General features: G+C 36.3%; 1 protein-coding gene across 3 annotated transcripts in view; it reads right to left on the bottom strand.

Moving 5' to 3' along the window:
• Positions 1-1062: 1062 nt before the first annotated feature.
• Positions 1063-19756, bottom strand: part of PPP4R3A (protein phosphatase 4 regulatory subunit 3A) — a 45271-nt gene continuing 26577 nt past the window's right edge. For all 3 annotated transcript variants that reach the window (XM_086614100.1, XM_086614102.1, XM_086614101.1), the window contains 11 exons: positions 15471-15548; positions 15249-15365; positions 14633-14749; positions 13219-13350; positions 13020-13122; positions 11629-11787; positions 10188-10357; positions 8247-8389; positions 5361-5551; positions 4597-4823; positions 1063-2316 (listed from right to left, as the gene is read on the bottom strand). In XM_086614100.1, the coding sequence (XP_086470226.1) occupies positions 2203-2316; positions 4597-4823; positions 5361-5551; positions 8247-8389; positions 10188-10357; positions 11629-11787; positions 13020-13122; positions 13219-13350; positions 14633-14749; positions 15249-15365; positions 15471-15548 (1551 nt within the window). In that variant the 3' untranslated portion in view covers positions 1063-2202. The remainder of the gene's footprint in view (positions 2317-4596; positions 4824-5360; positions 5552-8246; positions 8390-10187; positions 10358-11628; positions 11788-13019; positions 13123-13218; positions 13351-14632; positions 14750-15248; positions 15366-15470; positions 15549-19756) is intronic.

Below are 19756 nucleotides of genomic sequence, written 5' to 3' on the forward strand. Positions count from 1 at the left end.
CCCAAAGGAGGGTGTGCCTATCCAGGCCAGCAGTTACCAGTTTCGCAACCAGAACACTATGACAGACTGTATCAAAGGCTTTTCTAAGGTCAAGGAAAACTAGATCCACAGCCCTTCCCTTGTCAACCAAAGGAAGGAATTAAATTCAGGCTAATTAAGAAAACCTGCAAAATTACAGACTTCCTTGTCATGATTCTGCTCTGACACCAAAGTTGCAAAAATCAGGTTTCAGACAGGTCACTGACACAGTGTGGGGACTCTCATACTGCAGTAGAAGACTATCTAATCTTGTAGTGACCAAGTGCTCAACTCTTGCCCTCTGTAAAATTTATTGCTGAGAACTGCCCTGTCATGGACATTTCAAACACATTGCAAAAACTCAACCTTGGAAAGTGATTTCATATGAACCTTTTGAAGAAAAGATGGCAAATTATTTTTCCCTAATGCACACTCTTACTTAAATCTGAAGTTACTGATATGTATTCATAAAGTCCGAGCACAAAAGCTTCAGCTTTCGTAGTTAACAATCTGCCACGCAATGCACAATTTTCAGAAACAAAGTGCTAATCTACACTTGGGTGTGATCACGTATGATCCAGCCTCAGACTTCCATCTCTCATTTCCATTCGTATGTGATACATTAACCTACAACATCACGGTCGTTGCAACATTGGTGCTCTGAATGTCCAAAAGGAAATCAACTATTGCAGAAAGGGTCTCTTGTTTGCAAAGGAACTGAATAAACTCCCCTTCACAGGAAGCACTGTGGTGCAATCAAAGCCATCTTCTGTAAATGCAGTAAGGAAGCAGGACATAACATTTAGTATCAAATTAATAACTAATACTATTTAGATTTTTGGAAAAAGGGGAAAGAATGTAGTCACTGAATTAGACCCAAAGTTTAATTGCTGTTTTTCAATTGAGTATTAGAATAAATTTCAAAAGATGGTATCCTTGTAAAGAGTTTATTTTATAACCATCTTTGATTCACTAAAAGTGGTATTCCAAAGGGAATCAGAGGTTTCAAAAAAAAAAAATACCACTAATGCCATCTTCCTTTAGCTTTAATTCTTTCTTTTTTATTTTTGTAAGTCAAATGAGTCGATATATTGGTATTCCTAAATTGTCCATCTTGCATTTTGATGAGTTAGTCCATCATCATTGTTCTGAGTTATGAAATTTCAAAGTCTCTTTGGAATACTAATTTCATATTTATAGGTTTATTTTTTTTTATTCCATCCTATTTACCTGAATTTGTTCTCGACAGTTGCTGATGTAAAATTTAATATAAAATATTTAGTCACAAAATAGTATTGCTTTTATGCACATTGTGGTAATTATTTTTTTTTCCAATAAAAACTATACCATCTTCCATAAAATCCTAAACATATTAAGAACTGTGATGCAGAACAAAATTACACAGGGTGAAACAGGTACCAGCACAACAGTTGAGATTATATTACATCAAAAAATTTTAATGGTCCCAAATATATACTCAACAACTAAGCATACACTCAGGGGGGCAAAAAAAAAAATTATGACACAAAAGTGACCACATCTAGAATTCCACTCAATCTTTAATCAAGAAGGGACAAACAAATCCCCCACCTCCAAAAAAAATTCTGCAGTTTAAAGGGCAAAGGGAACAGATTAAAAAAAAAAAAGAGGAAACTTTATATTCGGCCCTCCCCCATAGAGGTTTTTAAAACCTGTTGTAGCTTGACTAAAATGTTCAGAATGTACGATTTCAAAGGCAGGTCTCTTTTATACAAAGAAACTGCTGGCATTCTCAACTAGTGAAGAATTATGGCAAAAACCACCTTTTCTTCAGAAGTCTCACACCTGGTCCAAGAAAGCATACTCTGATTGCAGCAACTGACCAGCCAATCCAGAGTTCCACTAACAAAACTCCTGCCCTGTTGGCTTTTGTTTGTTTGTTTGTTTTCCATTTTTCCTTCCCTGAGAAAAGGGCAACATGTGGTCCAAGCTGGAGAGCTCAAAGGCGTAAGTCTTCCCGCTAAACAAAGTATTTCCTCTCCTTTTGCTCCTTTGAATTGGCACTTGATTGGCAGAAATCCGTTTGTATAGGTTGGTCTGTGTCACACACAGTAATTCACAAAAGATTGCTGCTTGCTGTGGGTTTGTTTTGTTTTTGGAAAAAATATCCTTCCCCCAACTCGTAATGTTCTTCAGCAGTTGCCATTATGATGACTCAAGCTTTGCTTTCTTTGACAAAGGTAAAGTTTCCTCTTTATCTTCATCTTCATCATCCTCTTCATCATCATCAGGATAATCTACAAGCCCAACGAGGCCTCCCTACAAAGACAGACGCAATTACTATAATTAAGAAAACGTTTGCACATTGATACTTCACATTTGTATTAGAAAACGATGCTTGCACACAATATTGCCATAAGCATACTGATTCATGAAGCTTTGAACAAAATGAAGCAGAACAAAAATAAATCCTTCAAAATGAATGAAAATGACATTGTCTGAAAAATGTTTAAATGAATAAATCCAAAATTGGGTTTTACCTATCCAACTGGATAGAAATATTTCCAGTTGAAATTCAAGAAAATCCAAAAATCTACTTAGTTTTGCTAAGTGTCACTCCAGCTCTATCTGTAAAGATGTACTTTTTTTTTTTTTTTACTGAGCATAGCTGACTGCAGCAACGAGCAATCTGGAAGCACTTCAGAAACAAATACAGAATATCTTTCAATTTGAATTACAATACTTTCAGAACACTGTCTTCGCAAAAGATTTTTTCATGTAATATAACTGAATGAGGTGTACAGGTTACAAAATTTAAACGACTTGGCGACTGAAAATGAAAGCCTATCTAGTAATATTAAAAACTCTCTTGTATTGCAAATAACCACAAATTTTAAGATAGACAGCTCTGGACCCATGAAGAAGCAGCATGAACTTCTAAAACTTCCTCTAACTACAGCACGTTGCAATTTCTGAAGCTTAACCATCATTTGACTACAATGGCACTTACTGGTACTTTACTCAAAGATCACATTACTTATTCAGGTGCCTAATGATAGGCATCAAAATCAGAAAATTTCAGCCAACTGAAATACATACCAAAATACAACTCAATAATTACACCCATTCTATACAGTCACAGACAACGTAACACTGAGTACACTACACCTAAAACAACAGATCAGATAATTAATGAAAAACCCAATTTCAACACTGTTTCTAGTTTGTGACTGTGGCACATTGGCAAACAGTGTGCATTTTAGCGAAAGAGGGTAGCTTATGCCCGAATCCATGAATGTTTTTTCAGTGCACTGCATACCCAGTATAACGTGAGCATTGCTCTTTTGCCACCACAACTTGAAATTTTGGAGCAAATACTGTATGCGATATACTCCATACGTAAAGACTCCATTTCAGATTAAAGGAATTATACTGTCTGGGAGAGAACAAGCCTCCAGCAGAAATTCAGAATAGACTGAACTAAATTCCAAGCCAGTTCTATCCCTTTTAAAAGCAGCGCTTGACTAACTACTGTATTTTTTTTTTTTCATAAATGAAATAAACCTGCCTCACTTTCCTCCACAAAAGGATTTAGAGGAAGCGTCACTTAGTTCTTCCATGGGCCAAACTCTTCTAGTTCAGGTGTTTTCAACAGAAGGTAATCCAAACACAAACTACAAGAAATAAACTAAAATCCCATTTGCCTTTACTTGAAGTTAGGTGAACAAGTAGTATGGTGGCACTAAAAAGTAAGGATGAATCAGAGTTATTCCAAGGCTACCTGAAAACTGAGATACATACCTGACCTTTCCTTTGGTAGGAAAGTAAAGTCTCATTATCCGAACTATGTTGTACCAACACCACCTTATCTGACCCCTAGTGCTGAGAAAACACGTCACTCTATTTAAACCAAGTCAGGGAAGTAGAGCTTTAGCCAAAAAGCTGATAAAATCCAATAGCGTCCTAAAATGTATTTTAAAATGCAGGTATTGGATATTCACTGCAAATTAATACTGACTCATTTAGATGGGCTTTCTTCTTCTACTTCAGTATGTTCCAACCCAAAACTATATGTTATTTCAAAAGGTAAAAAAGTCAGGCTAGGATATTAAAAATTGCTTACGTTTTGGCTTAAAGCAATCACCCCTCCATAATACAATTTATTTCTTTCATATGCGCCAGATATCATTCTGAACAATGTTAAAAATGGTAACAGTAGAAAGTCTCAATGGGGGTGGTGGGACATCATGGAGTCTAGCAAAATTTGGCAACATTTCCAGAGTATTTCTGTATTTCTACCTGCCAAATATCCCTGTGCAATTTAACAAAAGTGAAGTGTGGTCTGCATTTCACAGTAAAGATCACTGCAAACAGTAGCTAGCTGTATGCTTCATATTTTAAGAGTTTGGGCAGTAAAAGAGCTTTTATTTCTTCTTTTTATATACATGTCAGATCTTAAAAATGCTGAAGGCCAGACAAGAAGTACATGCAAACCAGACAGTCCATTACTGCTTAACATAATTCACACAAACTTCAGAGATGCTAAAGCAAATTCCTAGCCCATAACAAAGAAGTCAACCTATGTCCATCCAAAATTACCTTAGTTGTAATAGCTGCCATCTGAGATGTGCTTTTAGAAACTGATCCTGGAGACCCAGGGGACCCTGGGGATCCAGGAGACCCTGGGGATCCAGGCAGATTACTTGCAGATGACTGGCTGGTAAGGTTAGATTTTGTACCACTGGAAAAGGAAAGCTTGAAACTTGGGCTCTGACGACCTGAAAGGTTAGTTTTCAGAAGAACTTCTTTTTCTTCACTCTCTTTTACTGGAGAGAAAAAAATAAACACCAAAAAAAAGCAAAAGTAAAGCAATATTATTGAGCAAAACATTTACTCACAAATCACTTTACTGTGTGGGAAAAGGCTTAATGCTTTATGTACAACTTGGTAAAGTGAGTTATCATGGACTTTTTTTTCTTCGTATTATTATACCACCTACCAGCTCTTGTCATTGGCCAGGAATGAACACTTTTTTTCTACCAATGATATCACCTGAACATTTACATCAAAAATTTTCAATTATAAACCCTAATAAAACACAAGAAAACTTGACTCTCAAGTTTGGTAAACTACCAAGATTATAAATCAAATGCTTTAAGAAATCAACGCTATTTTGTATCACTCTGCTTTTAAAGAAAACAAAACTTCTTTTGAAAGGGTGGTCCACCAACTTGGTGTCACAATCTCAAAATCTAAGAACTTCAGAACAAATACATGCAAATCCTTCACTGCAGTAGGACTAAAGACTTTAATGCAAGTTATAGCTTCTGCATAAGCCACATAGCACTCTTCTCATCACTTACATTTTTTCCTTTCCATGAATTTACTGATAGGGTCCATAATATCTTCATCATTTTTAGTTTTGTCAGAAGGGGGCACCACTGCCTCTCCATCTTCCATATCGTCTTCATCAGTATTGAACCACATTTCCTCCTCATCCTCCAGAGTTCTTGCATCCCTTCTGTATCTATGGTTTCTCAAAATGGAGCGCATGCTGCAGAACAGTAAGTTTTAAAACTTTTGATTCAAAAACCAATTCATATTAATAATAAAACTTCTACACGACATTTACAGTGACAGCTTACTGATACAAATATTGTAGATCAATAAAAATACCAACAAATCGTTCTGTAACGTGAATCTTTGTATTTTCAACGCAAATATCATCAAAAGCTTTTCTTTATAAAGAATCAAATGAAGTACAACTCTGCTAATAGCACATGCGGACTACTCTCTGTTCAAAATCCTGTAGCTTACTAATTACTAATTACTAATTAATTACTACTAAAAGTAATTTTAATAAATATCACTGAAGGGTTGCATTCGGGCTTGGTTTAACAGTTTGCACTGGTAAATAAAAAGTTATAAACAAAGAGTTTGGAAACTACAGACTTCTTTCCTGAAAATACTTCATAACTTGTCAGTATTTGGGGTCCAATGTGTTAAAAAAAACCCACAACACTCAAAATCTAATTTAAAGATGACTCCAGTTTAAAACAGATATATTAGTTACACAGCTATCTTTCTGCAACATCCATTTGTTACAATTTTTGGTCACTATCAGTACTTTTCGTTCTTCAGAGCCTTGGATACAAGTGCTACTTCTCCCTCTCCACTTGATCTATTATTAGTGTTGGTCTATCTCAGCTCCACCTTCGTTTTCTGTTTTCTCACAGAAGCAGTATTATGGCCTTGGAGAAGAGAGAGAGTGATGTGTGCTTTGAGGAATGGGGAGAAGTGGAAGAGAAGCTGAAAACACTCTGTTCATTGCTAGATGTTGATTCTAACAGTCAGTTTCTACCGAAAGTGTGAAACTCTTGACAAATTTTCTGTAGCGGTTCTTCACAGTTTACTGGCCACAACGTAAGTCTGAAATTTAATGTTTTTCAGAAAGTCTCTGTTACTGGAATTAAAATGTTTATAATACAACCTAGGCTTATTCTGTTTAGAGAAAAGGTCTTGCATTACTGATTTCAGGAAAAAGCTAGAAGGGAAAAATTAGGAAATTACAAGGTATTAAATAAGAACACTAAATGTACTTTTAAAAATAAATCTAATTCTGAATAATTTGCTTGCCAACACTATCATCTGGATCTCTACATACTGCATCATTTTACAGTGCATGCAAATTCAAGTTCTGCTAGCAGTGTAAAACTATTGCTTAAGTGGCACCCTTCTGTGTACTTTTGTGGCCCATGTCAACAACATTTTTGGCCTCCTTCCTTACTGCACTGTTCTTTGCTAAAATGCGTAAACAGATTCTTGTTATTTTTGCGTTTTATTATTTCTGGGTTTTCACTTAAGAAATTGCATGGACTGTGACAAGGCTTGAGCAGCCACTATGTAAGATGTACGAAGAAGGTAAAAACTGAGCTGGCTGAGCTGCAAACCTCTGGAAGCTATAGTTTTCTGTTGGATAAACTCATGTGGTACAACTATACAAAATCACTGAGCTCAACTTAAGCCAAGAAAAGACTAATGTTTTACTTCCTATACTGGATAGAAATTACTGAAGGAAGTGGCTGGGTGTTCTTTCCAACACATGCGTTAACGTAAGAATCGTAGGTTTGAATTTCACCACTGTTTAAGTGATAAGCTTAGCTGATACGAGCCAAATAACAACATCCCACCTGTAAAACATTAGTACTCAAAACTGCATATCTCACACATACTCTTGAAAATGCTTGAATATTTTAATATGAATCTAGGATTATACTCTCATTTTAGTTGTTCAAGTCTCAAATTTAAATATTGGTTAAGAAATTTTGTGGCAGGAAATAAAATAACTTAAAAGTCTGAAATTTCAAGATGTCCTAGTCTTACTAATCAGGATAAATTTTTTTAATGTTTTCAAACTAATCCAAGACAACAGAACAAGAAGAGGTCTTGATAACAATTCTAAAGAGTAACTCACCTATTCACACAAGCAGTCCATTTTGTTTTAATGAAAATAAACATAAAAGTAGTATCACTTGCCAAAAATAACTGGAGTAAAGCCCTAAACTTCCTGGTTTTATACACCCTAATCTTTTAACCTTCAGTAACTATGTACTAAGGAAGGAACTTTTGCTCTGGCAAATAGAGTGATTCAAGTGTTACATCACATTGGTTTTTACTCCATCAGCAAATCTAACAGTGAAAAAGTATCCTCTTGAAAATTTCTTCGTATGTTTTATTTGTCAGTCATTTTGGTAGAGTGAAAAAGTATCCTCTTGAAAATTTCTTCGTATGTTTTATTTGTCAGTCATTTTGGTAGACCTTATCTAAATATATATTCTCAAAACTAACTAAAATAAAAGGAAATATGACGTGAATTTTTGAAGGAAAAATCCACAGAATGATAATTCACAGCTGAACAATCTATCAAATCAAACAGTGGGACTCTGTTATTTAAGCAAGTGAGCTTCAGGTACTTGATAGACTTCCAGCTTCATTACAACAGTGTACATAAGTTTAGGCTATGACAATGTAGCATTGTTACTGGGGTCCAGCAACTCATGTTAGCTGAAAGCTGATCAAGAGTTTGAAGCAACGCATCTGGAAATTACACTTTTAATCAAGTAAATTCAACAATACAAGCAGTAGTCTAAATTATTTACATCTCCCACTATCACAGAACAACCCACCAATATTCCCAAAACAGAATTAAAGCACTAATATAGTAATAAGGAGCATTTAGTGCATTTCACCTGTCAAGTTTTGGATTATCTTGTCTTTCCCTTTGTTGCTCAAATCGCAGTTTCAGTCCTTTGAATGTCTGCACATAATCTACATCTTCCAGTGCCTTCCAGTAATTTTCAATTACATGAGCCGTTAATGATTTTATATCTTCCTACAGGAATGAACAAACGTAAAGTGGCTTATTTTCATTCAAATGAATTCATTAAATATAATCTAAAAAAGTAACTGAGAGATTATTTTTAAACATTGCATAGGAAGCATCATATTATTTATCTTATGCAAAAATTAGAATTATACATACAAGTGTACGTAAAAAACTAGAGCTTCAAATATTTGATTAGCAAAACAGGCGTAATAGCAGCAATTTTCTAGCAATATCTCCTTCAAAACTCAAGTAGTACCTAAACCCCTGGTACCAAAACTAATTCTAAAAGGTCTTTCCCACTGCAACTTATAAATATTTTCATACTGATAGATGAACTGATATCTGTTATCATCAGTCAACTGAAAAATATGTTTACAAGATACAGACTTGGAATTTGTATTGTTTCTTTCCTCGCTGCAAATAAATTATTTATGTAAAAATAATTACTCAATGCACTTGTTTAGGATGAGAACAAGGAAGATATTTTGCATCAGAAACTACCGTCGGGTTTTTCCTTTGTGGCCACACAGTGCTGGTCAAGGTCCTTTACAAAAGCCTCCCAACTGTTCTGCTACTTCAGTTGTGGCTGCCCAAAGCCACTCTAGACAGCTGAGACTACCACAGGTCTGCATACTGCAGCAGGAAAATTGCTTCTGTGCATTGTTTGGCTTTCTTAGCAGTGCACAGTCCCTGGAATACATTACAGAATCAACACCTCAATTACCACCTACTAAGGACAAGCAAAGCAACGTAAATCTTAACACACTGATTATCTTCCTTTTTGGTTACATGCTCAAAGGTCATCTCTTATGACTTGTAATACATCAGTAACAACAAAAGCACACTTTTTTTTAAATTTTCTCTCTTTAAAAACAAACTTGGATGAAAAAAAATGACAAAAATTATTGACAGATATCAAGAAGTATTCTTGAAATGGAACCTGGGTATCTATGCAAAAAGGAGGATAAGAAATTACAAGATGATTGATTTCTCCATAGCATGAACTGTAGAATCAGCACCCAATCTCACGGAGTACTGAAAGACCCCAGCACTGAAGTCAGGGCTACCTATATAGATTAACTTTTTTCATAGCTTCAAAACCATTCTTAAATCAGTGATGATTCTACGATTATCAGGTCATCTCAGTCTTGAATTACCTTGAGTCTCAACTCAAAGACAACAGAGGTCATCAGCACAAAAGACTGAGAGGCGACAAAGCCTCCTTCCTTCCTTCCTCACCCACTTACTCTGCACCCTAGCTTGGCCCTGCTTACCACATTTACAGCTTCCTGTCAGAATCTGGATGCAAACAACAGTGAGAAAACAGTGCCAAACTGGCATGAATATTTTAAGAGACTCCTCATGGAAGGAACTTTGTAGCTCCCCATTAATATAATCAAAGTTAAGACTGGAATCTCTTCTGTATGTTTCCACACTCTGTTGAACTGACATTACAGAGCACAGCTAAATTTGATGTTTTTGTAGCAGTAGTTTCAAATTACATTCCTGTCATAACAGGCCCATCCAATCTGCATGATGAAACTTGATTAGTGCTGCCTTTGCAGATCTGTGTACTGTGAGCACACTATTGAGTTTATTTAATTTTCAAGTCACAGTACTATTTGAACATAAGAACTAACAGGTACAAATATGTAACAGTGATATAAAAGAAAGTTCATTTAAATACAATATCATATGGTCTCATTATGATAGCACAATTTAGCGCACAAGCAAAAAGAAAAGTCATCTTAAGCTACAAGATTAAACAACACAGTAATTATCTTCAGCATATAACAGCACTCACCACTCTGATAAATTCAAACATCTCTATGATGGCAGAGTTCATCAGATTATAACGGGAACCATTATTTAGAAATGCTTTGACCACAGGTTCAAACAAAAAACTTTTCATTATGTAACGGTTGTAGAATTCATCCTTTAGTCCAATTATCTTCCTCTTGAAACGGAGGGCACCTGAAACAGAAGTGTTGTCAAAAGAATTTTTAAATTTTTAAATTTAAAATTAAAAAAAAAAAATCCAGAAATTACTCAGCATTAGTTAGAGGAATTTGCAACCTCAGTTCTTATACAACATTACATTATGAGAACCAGGTAATATTTTCAGCTATTCTCTGCTTCTCAACAGTTTTGACTGTACTGCTGAAGACTACTTATCTATTTTATCATAAAGAAAGCCTCCATCATAATTGTACAAGTGAAACCACCTCTATGCGCTGAAAAAATAATATGCTACTGTTCAACTATATTACTACTAACATAAAGGTGTATTTTCAATTTTTTAAATTACTTATGATAAAGGTAAAAGATTTTCTCAGTAGAAGAACTGGGAAATTTGCTTATCATTACTATTATTAAAATGCAAGTTTGATTACATTTAATTAAGTCCTATTTGATTAGGATGCAAAGCATCTCGTTTTAAAATTGGTAAATGCCATTTTCATCACACACATAGTAAAGCAAAGACTTAATTTGCACCCAGTTTAAAGCTCTTTCTGAAACTCCAAAGCGTATGCAAGTATGTGACTGTCCATGCACAACCAGGAAGGAGAGTGTCATCTTGCTGTAAAGCAGCACATTTTGGTTAGCAACTATGGGTCCATGAAAACAAATTATTCAAGGGTTCTAAAACCAAACTCAGGTGATTCCATTACAAATTTAAAAGGTACTACTTATTGTACAGTACTGCTCAGTCAACTTTGGGCTTTTACTCTATATGCACAACAGAATCATGGAAAAAAAAAAAAAATCTCTTACTTGCCTTCAGAATTAAGTCACAATGCTTTGCTATTACTGTGCTGAGCATCGTCAAGAAACTACCAGAGTTTGAAGAGCAGCACACTGAGCTTCTGTGTGTTTAATGCAGTCAGATAATCATATCTCTAATTAAATATCTCTGATAATTTCTACTCAAAAAATATCAAAACTTACAATGGCTTTCTTAGGATATTCCATATTGAGATATCATCTTTTCAATTCACCTCTAGATCAAGATTTAAAAAAATCCTTCTGCGTTTTTGAAAAAAAGACATCTATAAATGCAAAATTATTTACTCATACTCACTGACGTATCTACAAATTGGTATGAGAAACACAGTTAATAGTAGAATTTCTGTATTCGGTCACAAATTGTCATCATCTGTGAACAGTTTTCTTCCAGCAGAACGCAGATAAATAACACTTCACATTCGCAAAACACTGGTTTATTCTTTAGCTTTCAGACTTACACAATGCCAAGAACGCGTGCTTTGAGGCCATGAGAACAAGTACCCTTCGCAGGATATCTTTGTTAATGATGTAGTTCTTTATGTGGTAAGTGTGATGTTCTACACAGAAAGTTAGCAATTCCAGTATTAATGCCAAGAGCTGGGCTGTCTGAAAATCATCTGCAATAAAAAGACCCAACAAAATAATTAAACGTATCTAGGATATTGCCTTCAGAAGCTAACTTCAAATATCCAACTGCAGTCTGGTAACCTTTTCCAAGTTCTTGTATATTCCCACAGATAGTTTAGGGAACATGCTGAAGGGTATGTTTAGTCTTTAGCTTTAGGTATTGAACAAGCTTGTTATGGACTAAGTATTTTCTATTTATACACACATGGCAGGAAATCCTCTTAAACTATAGAAACAATTACATTTTGTCTGTCTTAAATCAGTGTTTGAAGGTTCAGAGAACACAGAACTCAACACTAACACAAGCGGTCAGGCTTATTTAACCCGATCTCATGATGGTGTCTGCACGCCTACATCAAAGTATTGCCCTACATGCAGTGCTTTGACTAAGTCTGCACCAAAAACGTGATCTATCACGGCTTTTAACAAAAGTACTATGCAAGAAATATCTCAAATCTCTTTTAAATACTTCTAGGATATAATCATATCAGCGTATACAAAACATAAGTCAAATCTTGCTTTTAAGTAGACAAATAATAAATTGAATACACTTTAGACTTAATCTTTTTATAAAAGGTACTGCTTTTTAAATATTGCTAGATTGCTGAGCATTAAAGAACACAAGTATTTTAAATAGTAAAAATCTCACTTCCAATCTATCTGGAAGTCAGCTGAGATAAAACAGATTAATTTAGCTAATCCCTTAGAAATCTATGCAATAAATTAAAAAGTCTACAGAACATTTGTGTATTATTTACTTACCTACTTTTACATCCATTTTGGATGCATTATTCTATTAATAAACAAACAGCACTGTTGCTAGTAGCCAGCAAGAACAGCTACTTCATCACTGATCTCTGCTTTCTTAAGTCTGTTGCAGAACCAATACTCTAGTAATCCCTGACCTTAAAACACATTTACGATATTTACAAGTCTATGTCACTGAGCAGTCCCATGACTTACTAAAAATTACACAAATATTTTAATTTTTGCTGAAGCAAAATCTGCAGCAAACGCTGTTCTCTTATTGGATCAGGTCTCTGTTGAATTTTATACTTACAAATTATTCAAATGACTAAATCACGAATCAACATTTTACTTTTAACTATGTATCATAGTTTCAGATTCCCTTTTAAGATAGAAAATGTCTTTTGGCAGTTATTCTATTTTAAACATTGACATTCAACAGCCTTGATGTGCCCAAAATCCAGAGTGGCATTACCTTTGCTAGGTTTGTCCTCTGTAGTATTGGCCAATAAAGGGGCTGTCAGAACATGCATACAATGCTTGTAGAAGAAACCCAAGAACTCTGTCTTTTCTGTTTTCTAAAGAATGGAGGGGAAAAAAATTATATATGTAACACATATTACCAAATATTCTAAAAAAACAAATGTAATTTCATTTGGAAGTATTTTACTTACATTGGCAGTGGCAAGCATATTTTCTGGATCAACTAAAGTACGAAGCAAACCCATAAGTAGCACTGCCCCTCCAAGTTCTGGATCTGTGTCACAAATCATGTGTTCTATAATAAGGTTAATGAGCAATATATCCTGACGGGAGGAAAAAAAAAAGCAAAAATCAATTCTAATGCTACTCCCTTGCCCCAAATCTGAAATTATCTTCTAAAAGGGTTACTGTCGGATTAAAAATAGTGTTCTATCAAAATTTTGCAAAATGTAAACAGCTACCAAACAAAAAACCCCAAACTTAACAGAAACAAATTAACTTTACATGCCAGTGACACATTCTTGTCAGTGGTTCAACAGTAAGAAGGCAAGCAGTGAAGAAGACTCTTTCAAAGCAACTAAAAATGGTTCAAAGGTTAACAACCTAATTTAGAATTTATCTTCTGGCATTTCAGTTCAGACTAAAAAGTTCAACTGATTTCTGGAAGCGTTTTCAGAGTACAGATGTTTTAATTTGTATTCCCCTTTAGAATACATACTAAGAGTTTTATTTCCACAAAGACACATCAGTAGATTTTATAATGCTATTGAACTTGATAAGATTATTTTCACCTAGAAATAAACCCAATATGTTTTTGCAGAAAACAAGAATAACACATAAAAGTACAAAATAATATTTACATTTACAAATCCCTACACTAAATTTGCTCAGTGACCACTGTCCCTCCTATAAAAGACGACAGTCATCCGATGCAAGTGGCTGGAACCACCACCCCTTTCTTCCAGTACAGAAGTAGCAGCACCAGCAGCTTCCTGTTCTCTGACACGGTTTAGAAGATACAGGAAAAAACATTAACTGTCTCCTCTATGGAAAAGGCAGCACGATGTTTTTTCTCCACTGAATACCGCTTTGAAATACCTTTCTTACTACTAGTTGCGTGCTAGCAGTTTGTATTAATCAGCTACAGAGGATCTCTGAGAACGCAAACAACCTTCGTCAAAAAGTGTTCGTAAACACTTAGGACTGTAATTCCACTTTCAACGCGTGTCACAGTAAACCGAAACAGGTTTCTTACAAGTAAATTAAAAACACACGTACATGCTAGGATCAAGACTGAAATTTGTATTTCGCATTTTAAGGAGGCCATCTTTCAAAACCAAGTTTTGCTTGTGTAACAGCTGATGTTAACCAAACAGTGGTGTATGGTAACTTGTTTTACTTCACACACAACAGAATCAGAACATGTAAACAAGTAAACCCTCATGTCACCTAAGAGAACTTTTAAAAACATGGTACTTCAGCAGCCCGTAACCATCTGGACTATATTCCATACTTCTTCAGAAGCTCTTGTCATTAATAGAATTGTAAATATAAAACAGCAATTTCAAAAAACAATACACACATTTCTGGGGACCCTCTACTTACATCATCATTCTGCTGCGCCTCCTGCATAACAAACTCTCGTACCATGGATGGGTTGTATTCAACCAAATATGAGAATATATCAGTGGCCGCACTTCGTACTTGTGCATCATCCATACCCTGGAAAAGTGAAACAAAAATAATTTGTTTCCTTAAAAGAAAAGGTTTAAATGGAATGAAAAACAGCAAACATATAGCTTTTAATTCCTACTTACAAGTCATACATAACTATTAATAAAACTGTATTCTAAAACTGAATTGCCTGTAACTTCTTCTTTGTACATTTGACAACTGTTGGGCAGAATGAATTTTATTGTTTCCCTGCCCTTTGGTCTATTTCCCTATTTCCTTACTTAACTGTGCACCAAGAAGCATGTAAAGACAGGAAAGTGAATAATAAAAACATAAGAATGCAGGGCACTTACCAATGTCATGTTGTAACTGCCTTTATAGTTTTACAAAAATATTTTACATGTTCTGAGTCTCAAGCTAAGACAAGACAAATGAAGGAAACGCTTCAGAAAACCATGTGACTGAAGTCTGGCATACTTACTTTTTTTAAAAAGTCTCTCTGGAGATAAACAAAACTGTTATCACAAATAAAATTGAACTGACTTACCAATATGACTTCTAGTGCTGGCAGTATGCCCATATTTGACAAGGTTTTGAAAAATGCATCTCTGTTTTGAGGTTGCAGTGTTTGAGAGAATGCACAAAACTCTTTCAAAAAATTTACCTGAAAAACAGGAATAATATACTAGTTAGCAATTAAAAAAAAAAAAAAGGCACATATCTCTTTTTAGTAACTGTCCCTTTCATGTATATTTTACAGATTTCTTACCAATTCCTGTCTTTTCTCCTCATCTGTGGCTTCATCTGTTAGTTGTGCAAACAAGTCTGTCAGAAATTTTTCATCTTCCTACAATGGCAAAACAATACCATTTGTTTATTTGACAATATCAAAAGGCATCCAAGTATAAAAAAGTTCTTCTAAACCATGCCTCCTGCAATTAAGAAAACATATGCTTGTGTACCGTAGTTAAATCACAGCAGCATCAACTTTCTAATTCAATTTTCAAACCAATTAATACCAATCTTGTTTTTGAGCTTTTACCATGTTCAACACCATCCCACTCTGCAGCACTTCACTCTCAGTTACGATATATCTTGTATTGCCTTTTTGCTGTCCTTTTTCTATTTTCTACTGCCATTCTTATCATTTTGCCTATGATTTCTTCTCTAACTTCCTTCCTCCTTATATTGTGATTTAGGGAGACAGGCATGTGACAACACCCTTGCTTCAATTGTTTACATATTTTGATAAACATGATCTTCCAACTCAGCTCTGTACACACACATATCTTTGGAACGTTATGAGATCTTTGCAGCAGAACTAAAGCAAGGACATGACGAAGGGAGAGCTGCCTAACAGCAGGAATGAGGTGAGATTCTTTCCCCGCAATGTTGTGAAAAGGGTGAATTCTAGAAAACAAATCAAAATAAGTGTTCCTATTATGTACAGCATCTATTGGGCATTCTGGCTGGCAGCAATCAAAAACCACTCCGTTATTTTTCATGCTGCTGTACCTTAGCAAAACTACAAACAGCAACCAAGACATGACAAACATGCATTTAGACTTAAAGAAGCAGCAATACTTAGCTTCCCATAACCTTTACAGTCCTAAAAACTAGAAGATTATTTGAACAGAAATAAACCTTCGCCCATTGTTTCTCCAATACTATACAGCAATAAGACAGCACTTGCTCGAAAAATACAGTACAAATAGATTTTTTCAAAAAGTTGCCAGTGTCATTTCTTGGGAAGTCAGTAACACCACGTGCAATATCCCTCCATTCCAAAACCACAGTGCTAGAAACCGAAGTTGCCTTGCTTGTGCTTACACAGCGTAAAGCAGAACCATTAAAGGACTTAAGACACATTCATGTAAACTTTCTTATTTTGCAAATTATCTAGGTACCTCATCCAGGCTCACCTTGCAGCCTTGCTGAGAAAACACATACCTCAGTTCTGACAGCCCAGCATGCTAAAGCAGCCATGACACTGTCACAACCCAGGCCAGGATCTCTTCATGGCACTGCTCATGATAAACCCAAGATAGGCTGGCATGAGCTACTACCCTACAAGGCACTTCACCACGCTATAAGGTAAACCCTGTATTTAAGATAGGTCACGTGTTTCCTCTTGTTTGATGCTGTGCTGTGCTTCTAACCTGACCCAACAGCCTAGTGACAACGAAAAAGAATGATTTCTGGACACAATTTCAGGTGCTATTTCTGTGACTGCTTCAAAATCAAAACAAAAAGAGAGCAGAGGCCTTATTTTAAGTTTATCAAGATTCACTCTGGAGGATCAAGCATGGGAAATTTAAAGTTTGACTTTCAGATTTAACAGTCAATGTTCAAAACAACTATTAAAGTCTTTAATTTCAAGAAACGTAACTTAAGATGTGATTAAAGAATACAAGGATATTTGACTGCCTGCTATCCAGCTGTTATATGGCTTGCTAAGTTTTCTGTTCTAGTATTTAACTCGTCAGACATTACAGGTAACATAACTAACTCACAGTAGAGATACTGACATGCTTGTTTACTGTAATAAGAAAAACAACACAAAACAAAAAAACATAAAGAACAGTTCTTCTGAAGAACATGCAAGTTATTCTCCACGATTAGCAGTGCATTGAAGAACAGGCTAAGTAGTTTGCTTTCATTTGTCTTTTTGCTATTTTGATCAAGATGTAAAACTAAGCTCATCTACCAAAACTATTGAGAAGATGCATACTTTTCCCCAACTGGTAACCCCTATTTCCATTCTCACCATGAAACGAACTTTTCACTTCCTTCATAACACCTGACAGTAAGCGCAAATCAATACTACAAAAAGATCTCAGAATGATCATTGGGAAAAAATAATGGAAATTTCAGCATTTAAATACATCAGAGCCCTGGTTAGTGTGCTTCTGCATAAAGGAAGGTACACAATACTACCTAAAATATCAAATTATTTTTCTTAAGTCAAAATGTGGAAGAAGAGAAGACCGTGCACTGCTGGTGATACCTGGGTCTCATCTGCGACCCACTGCAGAACCCCAGGGACAGAGGTGGCCGGGGAAGCTGCACCTCCAGCCCTACATGGCAGAGCACAGCAGGCAGGGCCTCGATGGGCAGGAAGGCGCAGGCAGGACCCCAGCTCAGTTCTCTGACCAGATCCTGCCACATCCCTGCCCACTTCAAGTTGTGGTCATTGGCAGCGGAGGCCAACACACTCACCCTGTTACTGGGCTTGCAAACATCTGGGACTTGTAGAGGGCACTTCCTAACATTGGGAAGCAACGAAGACTTCAAATGCTGACATTTAATGTTTCAGAAGTTCAGTATGTAACCATTTTTCAACCTTCCACATACATACTACAATACAGTATTTTACAATTCTGTATCAAATACAGTATCGAAGCATTTCCCACACCATCTCCTCTCCCCAACTCCATTAAATACATGGTATTTTTAAATTAATAGGATTATTTGAAATCTCTAGGCTTCAGAGCAACTGTGATCTATTTAAAATCAGATGAATTGTGATGGATCTGAGTGATTTAAAACATCCCAGCCTTACATGGGTAATATGCAATAAACGGTAGTTATTCCAAGAAAATAAAAACAACCTACTAACTTCACAGTCTTAGCCCTGAAATGCATTTGGGCGTTATCTCGTCCCAGATGCTTAAAGAAAGATAGATGGGTTGTTATTGATGGGAAAACACCAACCTTCTCACATTTGCAAAAAAACTGTGATTGCAATGAAGATTCTAAATACAAGATTCTCTCTCTAGCTGTAAAATTGCTGAGAAGAGCAGCATATCTAAAGATACATTCCTCACCAACACTGTGAGATCTATGGAAATGCACAGTCTGAGAGCAGAGTTTACACACTTTAGAAGTCAAAGCACCAACATCAAATGCTAGAATTACATGAGCTTAAATGTTTTCCATTTTTTTTCCAACTTGCAAAAATTCCCCCAAATATGTCTGTGAAGCAAACACAGCAGAAATGCATAATTCTTTGCAGTATCTGGCCTCTTCATGCAGACAAGTATCAAACCCCATTTGGATGCATCTTAGAAGCTGCGAAGGTTTCCAAGAAAACAAAGCTGCAAACAATAGCTTATGGGGTAATTGTAGAATCTAGCTATTTTCCCCATGCACAGAAATTATTAAACATGCAATACTTAACTTACGAATTTACCAAACACTAAGTATACTCATTTATGCTTTTGCAAGAACTAAGTACATGCTCCTGGGATTTAATACCTTTCAAAGTTCTTGAAGACAAAATTACACCAGGCCATCTGCTCACTCAATCATTTCATAGAATCATAGAATCATAGAATGGTTAGGGCTGGAAGGGACCTTCAAAGGTCATCTAGTCCAACCCCCCTGCAAGGAACAGGGATATCTCCAACTAGATCAGGTTACTCAGGGCCTCGTCCAACCTGGCCTTGAACGTCTCCAGGGATGGAGCATCCACCACCTCTCTGGGCAACCTGTTCCAGTGTTCTACAACTCTCATGGTAAAAAATTTTTTCCTAATATCCAATCTGAATCTACCTCCCTCTATTTTAAAACCATTACCCCTTGTCCTCTCACAACAGGCCCTCCTGAACAGCCTCTCCCCATCTTTCTTGTAGGCCCCCTTGAGGTACTGGAAGACCGCTATAAGGTCACCCCGGAGCCTCCTCTTCTCCAGGCTGAACAGCCCCAACTCTTTCAGCCTGTCCTCAGAGGAAAGGTGCTCCAGCCCTCTTATCATCTTCGTGGCCCTCCTCTGGACCTTCTCCAACTTGTCCATGTCCTTCTTATGTTGGGGGCTCCAGAACTGGACGCAGTACTCCAGGTGAGGTCTCACGAGGGCAGAGTAGAGGGGAAGAATCACCTCTCTCGACCTACTGGCCACGCTCCTCTTGATGCAGCCCAGGATGCGGCTGGCCTTCTGCGCCGCAAGAGCACATTGCCGGCTCATATTGAGCTTCTCGTCCACCAGTACTCCCAAGTCCTTCTCCTCAGGGCTGCGCTCGATCCATTCACCACCCAGTCTGTATTTGTGCCTGG

The sequence above is a fragment of the Tauraco erythrolophus genome, chromosome 6 (genome assembly GCF_009769465.1).
Source record: "Tauraco erythrolophus isolate bTauEry1 chromosome 6, bTauEry1.pri, whole genome shotgun sequence".
NCBI lineage: Eukaryota > Metazoa > Chordata > Aves > Musophagiformes > Musophagidae > Tauraco > Tauraco erythrolophus.